The sequence below is a fragment of the Canis aureus genome, chromosome 16, assembly GCF_053574225.1.
Source record: "Canis aureus isolate CA01 chromosome 16, VMU_Caureus_v.1.0, whole genome shotgun sequence".
Lineage (NCBI taxonomy): Eukaryota > Metazoa > Chordata > Mammalia > Carnivora > Canidae > Canis > Canis aureus.
The window spans coordinates 61,839,761-61,852,040 of NC_135626.1; the positions used below are offsets into that span (position 1 = coordinate 61,839,761).

A 12,280-nucleotide genomic window follows, 5' to 3' on the forward strand; every position below is an offset into this window, starting at 1 on the left:
CCTGCCCATCTGCACCCCCTCCTACTCCCTCTGAGGTCCTGACACAGAACACCCAGGTGTCTCCTAGCAGGATGCTAGGGCAGCTTCCCTGGATTGGAGCAGGGCCAGGCTGGGGGACCCCGACTCTTCCCTCCTGCTTTATGCAGCCTGCCATCACTTTGGACGCCATGCTCAGGGGGGCCCTGCTCGGGGGCTCTGCCTGAGGACCCTGCTCCACCCCCCTCATCTGCCACCCTCTGGCATGCGGCCTGGGCCTCCTGGCTATTCAGTGGGCACGGTCTGGTGGTCCGGGCAGCAGCTGGATTTGGCAGCAAGGCCAGGTGCAAGCCCCCTGCCCTGTGCAGGTGGCCTGGACACCTGCTCATCCCTCTTCCTTCCTCCAGCAGTCCTCCGGGGGACCCCAGAAGCTGGTCCGCATCGTCAGCGTGGACAGAACCAAGCCCAGCCCTCTGCGCTCATCCTTTGATGGGACCCCGCCGCAGCCCAGCAGGCTGGAAGGTGAGGCGGGTGTTATGGCTCAAGGGGCCCCTTGGTCGCCACTGTGTGACGAGTGTGGCCAGTGTGGCACATACCCCAATCGGGTCTAACCGTGCAATGAACATAGTAGAAGCGGATTGAGGGTAAGGTGAATTGTTTTGAGAAGATTTTCTTCTTTTTGGCAAGTGTTTTGGGTGCATGATGGGAAAACAGAAGCACAACCTAGGAGCCCAGGGACCGGGAGGGAGGGAGGCCTGGTGCTGTGGGTCCCGCAAAGGTGAGGATGCCAGAGGCCTTGTAGACCGCGGGGAGGGAGGAGAAGTGTTCTTCTCTATTCCCCCTCCGGGCCTGTGCAGCTGAGCCTGGAGGGACACGGAGTCACCTAATCAACGGGTGCAGGGAAGCGCCACCCCCGGTGGGGGTGGGGGGGACACCAGTGTGGGGAGCCCAGCCCGCTCCCGCCTCCTCTCCCCCACAGAGCCCTCCACCGCGTGCTTCTGGGCCGAGAGCTGCTTCACCCTGGTGCCCTACACCCTGGTACACCCCCACAGGCCCAGCCAGCCCCGGCCCGTGCTCTTCGTGCCCAGCGTGGTGGGGAAGATCCTGAGCGAGAAGCTGTGCCTCCTCCGAGGGTTTAAGAAATGCCTAGCAGGTACGTGTCCCCTGGGAGCCCCCGCTCTCGTCTGTCAGGTGGCGGGACAAGGCTTGCCTTCTCTGGGGAGGCGGCGGGAGGTCGTCGTGCCAGTGTCCCGGGGCTGCAGCCTGCAGGCTTAGAACAGCAGAGGTTTATTCACCCGCGGTGATGGGGCCCAAAAGGCTGAGGTCCAGGTGTCCCCGCACCCCCAAGGCCGTCGGGGGGAGTCGCTCCTTTCCTCTTCTGGCTTCTGGCGGTGCTGACAGTCCTGGGGTCCTTGGCTTGTGGTTGCGCCACTCCCGCCTCTGCCTCCTTGTCAGTGGCCTCCTGCATGTCTTTGTGTCATCCATGGTCTTCTCACGAGCAACCAGTCATGGATTTAGGGTCTCTCTTGCTCCAGGATGACATCGTCTTCATTAACCACATCTGCAAAGACCCGATTTCCAAATAGGGCCCCATTCCCAGGTTCCAGGGGCCATGCGTCCTGGGGGATGCTATTCAATCTGGTGCACTTACCGCTGGCAGATAGGTTTGTTCTCAGCTAGGGCAGGACCCCAAAAGGCGCCATCCACCCGCTGCTCACCTCCAACGCTGCTTGGTGGAGAGTCTCGGGGAGGAACCGGCCGTTTGGAATCCTGGATCCCAGGGGACAGGGCTGAGCGCCTCGTAGCAGGAGAGCAGCGTCGTGGGAATCTTCCATCGTCAGCTTGTTGCTGGCTGATGGGAGGCCTTGGGTGGCCACCGGAGGGGGCGGGAGCCCTGCCCCAGCGCTTGGGGGTCCCTGTGGCTCCTCTAGCGGCACCTGCCCTGTGCCAGGCTCCCTGCGGGGAGAGGCGGGCTCCTGGAGACGGGCGGCCGGGCTCTGCCGGTCAGGCGGGGACGTGAGGGCGCACCGGGCAAAGGTGCTGCAGGTGCGGCCCTGGGGGCGGGAGGCCCTCGAGCTGGGGTCCCCGCGGCTGGGGGCGCAGGTCTGACCCGGGACAACAGTGGCCACGACACAGGCTGTTCAGGAAGACGGGCGAGTGCGGGCTGTGCTTCCATGGGTTTATTCAGGGCAAGGGCTCTCCCTCCACCTCGGGCTGACAGTCCTACGGGGCGGCCTCCCCCTCCGGTCACATTGGGGGCCGAACATCCTGGCTCCACCCCCCAGACGCCAGATGCATGGCCTCCCCCGGGGGGGATGCTCCAAAACGCCTCCTGGGGGCACAGCCGCCCCGGGCCGAGATGTGTGGACCCAGGGGCTCCAAGGATTTCTAGGTCGAAGAAGCTGGATGCGCACTTTCGAGGGGGGGGGGGGGGGGCTGTGGTACTGGGGGAGGGGCTTGTGCACCCACATCCCTCCTCCTTCCTTCCCTGGCCACCCACGTGCTGGCACTGGCCGAGCACCTGCTGGTCCGATGGCCTAGGGCGAGCGCCGTCACAGGCTCCTCTGAGTGCCAAGAGCACAGGGCCAGGTTCATAAAGAGGACATCCTGGGGGGGCGTCCCCCAGAGCTGGGGGTGGGGGCATGTTCAGCACGGAGCCCCCCCAGGACCTCGCCGGCCCGGTGTATGATGTCCCCGCCCCCCGGTCACCTTCAGAGTACTTGAGCCAGGAGGAACATGGTGCCTGCAGCCAGAGAGGGGACATCATCCAGGAGCGGGAGGCATCCGGTGGCCGCTACTGCGTGACCCGCCGGGCTGTGGAGTCCCTTATGGAAAAGGTAAGGGGCAGGGGTGGGGGCTGCTCTGGGGCTCTGGGACCTCCATCTCCAAGGATGGTGGCGGGACACGGCAGGAAGGACCGACCCTGAGATCTGGGGGACGCTAGCCACCAACCTGCAGGTCGAGGACAGCTGTTACGGTGCTCGCTCGTGTGTGGCTCAGCGTTCAGGGGGCGGAGCGCAGAAGCACCGAGCCTCGTCTCTGCCATCTGGCATCTGTGGGACTTGGGCCGAGCCTCTTACCTTCCCTGAGCCCAATTCCTCAACACAGGAGATGTTGAATAGCATTAATTGAGTAACAAGGAAAATGGAGGTAACGCTCCGTAATTTAAGGCTCAAATATGTGAAAGGCAGCTCACCATGAACCATGCGGTTTTATTTTTTTATTTTTATTATTTTATTTTTTTAAAGATTTTATTTATTTATTCATGAGAGGCACACAGAGAAAGGCAGAGACACAGGCAAAGGGAGAAGCAGACTCCCTGCAGGGAGCCCTGATGCAGGACTCGATCCCAGGACCCCGGGGTCGTGCCCTGGGCTGAAGGCAGATGCTCAACCGCTGAGCCACCCAGGTGCTCCAACCAGTTCTATGTGGATGTAAGGGGGCCAGTCCCAGCCGCCCGCCAGAGGCTGGTGCCCCTTTCCCAACCCCGGTGCCCACAGAGGCTAATGGAACCTCCCGACCCCTCGGGCTCCAGCCTCTCATGAAGTTTCCCTCAACCCCAACAGCTCACCGTTCCTCGGTTCTCCAGGTGAAAACCCAAAGGGACACACTCTTGAGATTGTACAGCAAGTGCCCTCATACACGACAGAGCATCCCTGCCTTGTCTGCCCACCACCCCTCCCCAGTGTGGGCTCCGTTCGCTGCCTCTGAGGCTGAGGACCTCTGACCCCCACCCCCCGTCCCTTCCAGAACACCCACGCCCTCCTGGACGTCCGGCTGGACAGCGTCTGTGCCCTGCACAGGATGGAGATCTTCCCCATCATCATCCACATCCCCATCAACGAGAGGGCGGCAAAGAAACTCAAGTAGGTGCTTCCTAAAAAAAAAAAAAAAAAAAAAAAAAGTAGGTGCTTCCTGAGGGCTGGTGGTGGGGCTGCGTGCCTCCAGGGTACGTGGCAGGGTCTCCAGGAGCTCACCCAGCGCCAGCCCCTGGAAGGGTGACAGGGCGCGACCCCCACAGCTTCTGGGACAGAGACCTGCTGCCCACCCCCAGGGAACAGCCTGGAGGACAGTGAGGCGAGGCCTGGACCCTGCCTTTCCTTGCCTAAGGCCACGTGTTCGCTGGGGTAGACGCTGACAGTCCACCCGCCTTAGGTGAGGAGAGGGCTGAAAACCAGCTCGTGGTTTACGTGGTTTACGGCTGGGGCCGGCCCAGGCATCCTGCTGCCCCTGATAACGTGTCAGCTGAGCTTGTAAACTAGACCGCGCCCCCATGGGGGCAAGGCCATCTGGGGCCTGACTCCCGTCTTCTCTACGAGCCACTGGAGCCCTCACAGCAGGGCATTTGTGCAGCGCTGTCGCCTGTACGCTGGTCCCCGCAACTCCAAGCTGGTGGCCAGCCTCCTGGGGCGCCTCCCTGAGTGTGTCCCCCCATGTCCGGTCTGTGCAGGAAGGTCCTGCAGCGGCTCAGCACCTCCGAGGAGCAGCTCCTGGAGGCGGGCAGGCAGGAGGAGGGCCAGCTGGACCGAGTGCCCTGTCTCTACGGCAGCCTGGCCCCCGACAGCTGGAGTGACCTGGAAGGCCTGCTTGGCTGTGTCCGCGTGGCCATCGCAGACGAGCAGAAGAAGGTTGTGTGGACAGAGCAGAACCCCCACTGATGCCTCCGGTGTCCCCTCTGAGTCCCTGTGGTCTGAGCTCAGAGCCTCTCAGGCACAGCCTTGGGGGCGCTCACCCGACAACCCAGCTCTGCGGGCATCAGCTCCCCTCTCCCATTGGGGTCCAACCTTGAACCCACAATACATGCAGGTCACAGATGAACACACTTGAACCATCTGCCCACTTTGTGCAAACGGTCTCCTCCTCCTACAAGGCTTGGTTGCCGTGTTCTGAACCAGAGGCCTCGAGAACACTTCTGTGGTGGAGGCATCTCCTGCGCCTCCCCCCGCAGAGCGGGAGGCCCCAGATGTCTCCAGAAATCCACTAGTCTGACCCAAATCTTCCCTTTTGCATTTCAGTGTGCCAAGGGGCTTGTTCTAAAGCCACTGAGGCAGCAGGCTAGTAGCCCTGGTGCCCCCCAAAGTCACTGCCCCCCCATCCAGAGCAGAGGTGCAAACCCCCCTGTGATCCTGGTGAACTTTCTCAGCTTCTGATGGCTGAGACGTGCTTCAGGGACTCAAGTTTAGGAAATACTAACTGGGTTAGGTACACCTAAGTTTAGGTGTACAAACTGGGACACAGGGTATCCCAGCAATGGAAACAGTACTTGCAGTGGGTTTGTGCCTGGTGGCCACCGTACCTGGTTCAGGGACCCAGGCCCCCCCCTGACCTGGCTTTGCCTCCCACAGTGGTGGACTGAATGTCATCTTGGCACCAGCGGCCCGGATCTGAGCGCCTCAGGAAGCTGCTCTGGAATCCAGGCTGGCGTTACCATAAACAAGTTCAGAAAATGAACTTCTATGTTATTTTATTCAAATAAAAAGCTTTTACCGTGCCCTGGCCTGTGGCTCTCTCCCCATGCGCCCAGGATGGAGCCGGTGGGGGAGGGAGGCCAGTGGGAGCCCACCCACTCAAGGCAAAAAAGCTCCCGCTTCCTGGGCTTGCCCAGGTAGAGCCGTTGCTTCACTGGCAGGTGGAAGCCGGGCAGGTGTGGAGCATCTACGAGCAACATCTGTGCCACAGCACTGGCATCCAACCAGACAGAACTAACCCAAGCCAAGGAGGGGGGTCTTCACCCTTGGACGTTCAAAAAGAAGGATGAGCCTGTCCATACAGACCAGATGAAAGTCAGCGCTCGGGGAGCCTGCCATGGATCGGTGGCCTAGTGGAAGCCCAGCCAGGGTCCAGGACTTGACCGTGGGGCAAAGCAAAGGAAGCAACACAAGCCCAAGGCTTTTTCAAAGATTTTTTCAAGACCAGAGATTGATAAAAGGCAGACAACATGTTCGTACATAGCGTGTAGTTTGAACCCTCCCGTCACCCGTGTGGTACCTGGGAGCCCTGTCTCCTTTGGGGTGAAGGATGCAGGAACATCTGTGGCTCCAAATAACAAGGAGGATCTCAAGCCCTTTCTCTCTGGAGGTCCCCAACCCAATGCAGGAAACAAGACGCCCCTGCCCAGACCATCCTCAACCATCCTCACAGGTCACGGGCTGGGGATCCCACCCTGCTCCAGGCCCCCCTGGAATTCCTAGGCTGAGACATGGCTTGGACACAGGAACAGCAGTGTCCTCTAGCACGGGGGGAGGGAGGGCCGGGGTACCTGCCCCACTCTCCCTCCCAGGCAGTGGCAGGAATGACCCCAGCAGCAGGGAGAGCCCTCCTCAGGTGGGCCACTATGGCCCATCCTCCCACAGCAGCTGAAAAGGTGGGGACCAGGCCTGAGGAGGCCTCCCTCGTGCCCCCAGGAACTGTCACAGCTCATTGTGGAGTGGCCGGCACTGGGGGGAGAGCTTCTCTTCCAGGACACCATCGGGAGCACACACCCAGGGGTCATGGGTCTCCCACTGCCACTTGGCCAGTTGGGTCTGAAGCAGCTCCAGAACCGGGGCATAGTATGGGTCAGCGGCCAGGTTCCGGGTCTCGTGGGGGTCCTGGCTCCTGTCGTAAAGCTCCCAACGCTCCCGGTAGTAGTAATGATGGAGATCCTTATACCAGCCTGTCGGGTGGCCGGCCACGGTGCGATTCAGGAGGTCCTGAAAGGTGGGCGAGACGTAGAAGTCCTGGTCGATGGGAAAGGGCATTTTGAAGTTCAGGTTGTGCACAAGGCAGAAGCCCTGGTGGTGCACGGAGCGCATGGGGTAGGCCATGGTGACCTCGTGGTGGCTCTGGCTGCCAAAGACGGTGCTCCAGAGGGGCTCTGCCTCCAGCGCTGGCAGGAGAGACCGGCCAGTGAGCTGGACAGTCTTTGAGCCAAAGATGGCGTAGCTCGGGTAAGGGATGGAGAACCAATCCAGGATGGTGGGCGTGAGATCTGGAAAGGAGGAGACGTCTCAGCATGGCGGCCCTCCCGGGTAGGAGAGCCCTCGCCATGGAAGCGCTGACTCCAAGGCACTCTGGGATGCCGGTGGGCCACCGGATCGCCAACAGGGAGGAGCTGCTGTGGGCCCAACACCAGTCGATGCTGTCTAGGCCCTCTAGGACAAGAGGCCCCAACTTGGTGGTATTCGGATCCCACCACAATCCTTTAGATCAGTCCGAAAGCCCCCATGAAGGGGGTCATCTATTCCTGCCCTGGGCCGTGGCCACAGTGCTCCCTGACTTGGGCTTTGGGGCCAAAGGGAGACGTGGGTCTCAAGCCACATGGGCCCTGCTGCCCTGACCCCTCAAGGTAGGGGTTCCCCAGGGCCCGCAGCATCAGTATTCCCTGGGAACTTGTCAGAAATGCAAATTCCCAGGCCTTGCCCCAGGTCCACCACACCAGACACTCTGGGGATGGGGCCTGCCATGCGGACCTTGATGAGCGCTCCAGGTGACTCTGACACTTACCACTGGGCCAGTGGGAAAAGCAACCATCTCCACGACTGAGACCAAGGTGAAACCTGAGCTTGGTGCTCACGAACCGTGTGACCTTGGGCAACTTACCTCATCTCTCTGATCCTCGTTTCTGCATCCGTGGAAAGGGGTGGCCGTCCCTTCCTTGCCCAGGTGGTACAGAAACCCCGTAGAACAGTGGGTGCGGAGCACCATCTACACGTGGTGGTGCCCTGGATTTTCACCCCCACCCCCTGCCCCTGCATGAGCTGCGGAGCTGTACCTAAGAGGCTCACGTAGGCCTCGCTGACTTGGCCCCAACGTTTCCTGTGCTCTGGGGACGAGATGAGCAAGGGCTCAGCAGTGCCCGGCCAGTACAGGTTGGTCCTGCCGCTGGGGAAGGGGATTCCGTTGTCGGATGTGAAGATCACCAGGGTGTCATTCAGGACACCTGCTCCACGCAGCTCCTGGAGCACAAGCCCAACCCCTGGGGGTGCAGAGGGGACAGGAGAGCTCAGCAGCCAACAGGCATGGGGGGCGGCAATGCGCGTGCGCTCACACGTTTTTCTTCATCTGGCTGCTGGACCTTGCAGCCTGCCGTCCCTCCCACCCACCTGCCCAGGACCCTGTCCTGGAGCAGGCCGGAGACACCGGCCATCCCTCAGCACGTCCACGTCACCCCACGCAGCTGCTACCCGCCATACGCTGATTTTTGTTTTGTTTTCTGGAATTTCATGACTGTCCCGTAGGGATAACAGGGACGATACGGGGCAGTGGCTGGAAGATAGAACTCCCTCTACGCCTGCCCCCTTCCCAGATCACCACCCACTAGTGGCACCACCAGGGACGTTATAAAAGTTCCAACTTCCTGTGGCGGCTGAATGGTGGTCCCAGCAAAGACAAACCATGGGAATCTGTGAATGTGATCTCGTTTGGAAAAGGAACCTTCGCAGATGCAACTGTCAAGGATCTCAAGGAGATCATCCCAAAGTGCCCAAGTGGGCCCTAAATCCCTTGACAAGTGTCCGTATAGAGGAGACACAGAGAACACCCGCAAGAGGCCACAAGAGCACGGGGCAGAGACCGGAGGGAAGCAGCCGTGAGCCAACGAACGCCTGGGGCCACCAGATGCTGGAAAAGGCGGGAAGGACTGTCCCGTCCCCCAGGGCTGCAGGCAGCACACAGCCCTGCTGACACTGGGTCATCAGACCTCTGGGACGGGGGCTCACGCTGCGGTGCACCCCACTGTCCGGGCTCCTAGAACCCACCTTGGTCCATGCGGCCGATGGTGGTGTACTGAGCAGCCAGGTCAGCTCGTGCCGCAGGCGTGTCGGGGACGAAGTAAGGCACCTGGAGAGATGCCGGGGTGCGAGGTCAGGACTGGAAGAGGCGAGGCGAGCTGGCAGGGAGGGGAGGAGATGGAGGAGCCGGCCTTCCTCCCAGGGCCTGAGATCATCCGCCACCAGTGAATGGCTTGGCCCAGGACGTCCCTGCTCCTGGACACATCGCTCCACCTCTTTACACCGCTCTCTGCCAGCCCCACGGATGGGAACCCAGCTCCAGTGAGTCTCCCCTGAAACATGCTCAAGTCACACTGGGGCCGGGGCTTCCCAGTCCTCCGCTGACGAGGTGGAGAAAGAAGGGTGAGCATCTTGGAAACACAGCAAGTGGCTCTCCTACCAGCACGTCCAGAGGGTCATAGGTCTGGGGGGTCCAGTCTGGGATCCGCCCCATGCCGCTCTCCCCATTGCCAAACTTCTCGCAGAAGGTCCCGAACTGGGGCTGGGAGTGCCCACAGCGGTGGGGGTCATGGAAGGCGACGTACAGGAAGAAGGGCCTGCCCGGGGAGGGGGGACTTGAGTCCTGAGGTCAGTGGGTCAACAGGCCACCTGGGGAGCCCCGATCTCTAGGAGGAAACACCCCTGAGCGCTGCTAACTCCTCTATAGTAGAAACTGTCTGGGATCCTCTGCCTCAGGCTCTCCATGGCCCCTCTCCCTCTGAACCAATTCACTTGAGTTTCTGGAACCTTCTCCCCCTCCCCTGCACCTCCACCTGGGGATTCCAAGAAAGCCAACTAGACCCTGAGATGTGCATTGCGTGTTAAGTGCCCACATGCGAGGGCGGGTACGGGGACCTCCCCACACCTGTCGTCCTGGGTCTGCAGGAACTTCCGGACCAGCAGCTTGATCCTGGTGATGTTCCGCCCCACCTGGAGGACAGAGCTGTTCTCCTCCGTGTGCGCAAACTCAAACGGGTATACCGACTCGGGCCCCACGTGCTTCTTCCCGATGATGCCTGGAGGCGGGGACACCGGCCTGCTGGAGTCCCTGAGGCGCCCCCAGCCCTCTTCTCGCCTCTCCGCACCCCCAGCCCCGGGCCCTGGGCGCCTGCCGGGCCTCCACCAGGGACACAAGGCCACTCACCTGTGCGCACGCCGGCCCGGCCAAGCAGCAGCGGCAGGCTCCGCACTCCGTCGAAGGAGTTGAAGTGGTGGACGTCCTGGTGCAGGCCATACATCCCGTTCTGATGCTGCACCGGAGACGCCCGTGAGGCTGGCTCCCGCTCTCCCACGGCCCCTCCACTCGGCCCTCGGAGGCCTTTCAGACTCAGGTGGCCAGCATGGGGGGGTGCTCACGGCCTCCCCCGTCCTCCCCATGGGACAGGAAATGCAACACACTGGGAAAATGGACCCATCATCAGGGGTGGCTTTTATTCTATCATCTGCCTGGACTTCCCCAGTTTCGTTATAAGCAGGTACTATAGTGCAAAAAGAGTAGCAAACCTCTTAACCACGTGCTCCACGGTGTTAAAAAAAAAAAACAAAAAAAAAAAACCGGTTGTACCCATTACAGAGTAATGGAGAGAATTAATGGAGTAATTACAGGGCGGAGTAGCCCTGTCCCGACTCCTGCGCCCCACATCCCCTGACGAACCCTGCAGGGGTGGCAGGGCACTGGCCATGGCTTCCCTCTCCACGTGGGCCTCAGTGTCCCGGACGGGGACACCCAGAGCACACCGGTCACCGTGAGACAATGTCATGAGACAACACATCAAGTACCTGCATCCCTGGGGTTCATAGCAGCACTATTCCTAATCATCACAGGCAGGAGCAACCTAACTGTCCGTGAACAGACGGATAGACGAGTAAGCAAACTGAGCCACACCTGTATGGCAAATGTTAGCCCTTTTGGCCACCATCCATGCCACAGAGTGGAGAGGACATGAGGACAGTACACTCAGTGAAATGAGGCAGTCACAGGAGAACAGGTACTGTAGGACTCCCCTCAGGTAACGGACCTGGAGTCATGGAGTCCAGAGAGCCAGAGGGAGGATTAGAGGGTGCCAGGGGCCGGGGGAGGGAACAGGGAGTGGTGGCACTTTCGTTTGGGAAGATGAAGAAGTTCTGGAGGTGGATGGATGCACGACGGTGTGAACAGACCTAGCGCCACTGAGCTAAACACAAACAATTGGGGTGTTACCTGTGGTTATCCTAGCACGGCAAGCACAGAGCGAGGGCTTCCCGGGGCAGCTCTGACCGGCTCTCAAGCTCCCGGACAATATCACAACCCAAGTTAACCCTGAGCAGGTGCTTGCCAGACACCTTCCTACGGCTTTAAGTATAAAGTACAAGCTTGGGCAACCCCCTAACGATCCCGTGAACCAGGTGTTATTGTGACCACATGTAACAGGTGAGAAGACTGAGGTGCACAAATGGTGCTCTGCTCACGGTCACTGAGCATGGAGCCAGGGCTCACGGCGGGCAGGCCGAGCCCCTCTGCCCCCCACCTGTACTTGCACCCACGTGGCTGGGGTGGGGTAGACAAGGCGGGCACATCCCCAGGGGAGGCCGGGGAGGGGATGCACCTCCTCCTGCACCCCGGCAGCCCTCACCTGGGGCAGGCCGGTGAGCAGGCTGGCTCGGCTAGGAGAGCAGCTGCTGACGGTCGTGAAGGCATTGCGGAAGACCAGGCTGCGGCGGGCCAAGGCGTCCAGGTGCGGGGTGCTGATGGCCGTGTTGTTGTAGGCGCCGCTCTCGAAGCCTCCGTCGTCCGCTGAGGAAGGCAGAGACGCTGAGGCCGTGGCGGCCTGGGCCAGTGTGCTTCCCGGGCGGGCACGAGGGCACGACGCCTGGGTGGGAATGCCAGCTACCGGGCACACGTGAAAACCAGCTGAACCCGTCAGCAGGCAGGCACGAATCTCCGGCGGGCCCCCAGCGGCCTGGCACCCTTCCCCAGCGAGGCCTTGCTGGCAGGAGCCCTCGGGACAGCCGCGGTGTGCTACAATCAGCAGAGGCCCCGGCTGGAGACCACAAAGTCAATCAGAAAGAGTGAATCTGGCAGAAGGCCAGACCTCGAAGGAGGAAAGTGCAGGCTGCCCCGTGGACAGCAGGGCGCTAGGGGAACTTGGGGTGTCTGGGAAGGGGTGGGGCTGCGGGAGAGGGCAGCTGGGCTGCAGCCCCAGGGTAGCCTCCGGGAGGGCGGGGGACGGGGTTGCACGGCCGGGAGCCCCTCCGCGCCCGCCCCAGGGCCCCCGACGCAGCCCGTCCCCCGGCACCCCTGCAGGGGCTGCAGCCTCCGAGCTCCGCACAGCCGCGCAGCGCCCCGGGCAGGGGGCCCGGGCTGCTCCGGGGGGCGGGGGCAGCACCCAGGGCCCGGGGCGGCGGGGCGCGCTCACCGACGATCAGCAGCACGTTCCGGGGGCGCGCCCCGAGCGGCCGGCACAGCCCCAGGGCGAGCAGCAGCAGCAGCAGCCCGCAGGCCCGGCCTCGGTGGCGCATGGCGGCGGCTCGGCCCCGCCCTCGGTCACGCGCTGCAGGCCCCGCCCCGCGGCGCT

At 61.8% G+C, this 12,280-nt stretch overlaps 2 protein-coding genes across 7 annotated transcripts in view; one reads left to right on the plus strand and one right to left on the minus strand.

Annotated features, from left to right (window-relative positions):
• CARD14 (caspase recruitment domain family member 14) overlaps positions 1 to 5,427 on the plus strand; it is a 28,260-nt gene extending 22,833 nt beyond the window's left edge. For 3 of the 5 annotated variants that reach the window (XM_077854521.1, XM_077854523.1, XM_077854522.1), the window contains 5 exons: positions 384 to 498; positions 956 to 1,129; positions 2,692 to 2,813; positions 3,727 to 3,842; positions 4,427 to 5,427. In XM_077854521.1, the coding sequence (XP_077710647.1) occupies positions 384 to 498; positions 956 to 1,129; positions 2,692 to 2,813; positions 3,727 to 3,842; positions 4,427 to 4,634 (735 nt within the window). In that variant the 3' untranslated portion in view covers positions 4,635 to 5,427. Of the gene's footprint in view, positions 1 to 383; positions 499 to 955; positions 1,130 to 2,691; positions 2,814 to 3,726; positions 3,843 to 4,426 lie in introns of those variants that run through there. The other 2 variants (XM_077854524.1, XM_077854525.1) reach the window with 2 other exon arrangements.
• A 437-nt stretch (positions 5,428 to 5,864) lies between these two features.
• SGSH (N-sulfoglucosamine sulfohydrolase) lies at positions 5,865 to 12,254 on the minus strand. Of its 2 annotated transcripts, XM_077854526.1 has the most exons (8): positions 12,122 to 12,254; positions 11,339 to 11,499; positions 9,871 to 9,976; positions 9,592 to 9,742; positions 9,127 to 9,283; positions 8,715 to 8,796; positions 7,730 to 7,933; positions 5,865 to 6,946 (listed from the first exon to the last, which is right to left on the minus strand). In XM_077854526.1, the coding sequence occupies exons 1-8, from the start codon at positions 12,222 to 12,224 to the stop codon at positions 6,387 to 6,389; spliced, it is 1,524 nt and encodes a 507-aa protein (XP_077710652.1). In that variant the 5' UTR covers positions 12,225 to 12,254; the 3' UTR covers positions 5,865 to 6,386. The 2 variants fall into 2 exon arrangements, with proteins under 2 accessions (XP_077710652.1, XP_077710653.1); XM_077854527.1 differs by lacking the exon at positions 12,122 to 12,254 and having other exon boundaries at positions 9,871 to 10,123; positions 11,339 to 11,479.
• Positions 12,255 to 12,280: the final 26 nt, after the last annotated feature.

Excerpts from the sequence above, each read along its gene's own strand:
- SGSH (XM_077854526.1), bottom strand. The coding sequence starts at position 12,224 with ATGCGCCACCGAGGCCGGGCCTGCGGGCTGCTGCTGCTGCTGCTCGCC. Across the intron at positions 9,977-11,338 it reads TGCTCACCGGCCTGCCCCAG|CATCAGAACGGGATGTATGG; the intron begins GTGAGGGCTGCC and ends TCTCCGGTGCAG. Across the intron at positions 8,797-9,126 it reads ATGACCCTCTGGACGTGCTG|GTGCCTTACTTCGTCCCCGA; the intron begins GTAGGAGAGCCA and ends GCATCTCTCCAG.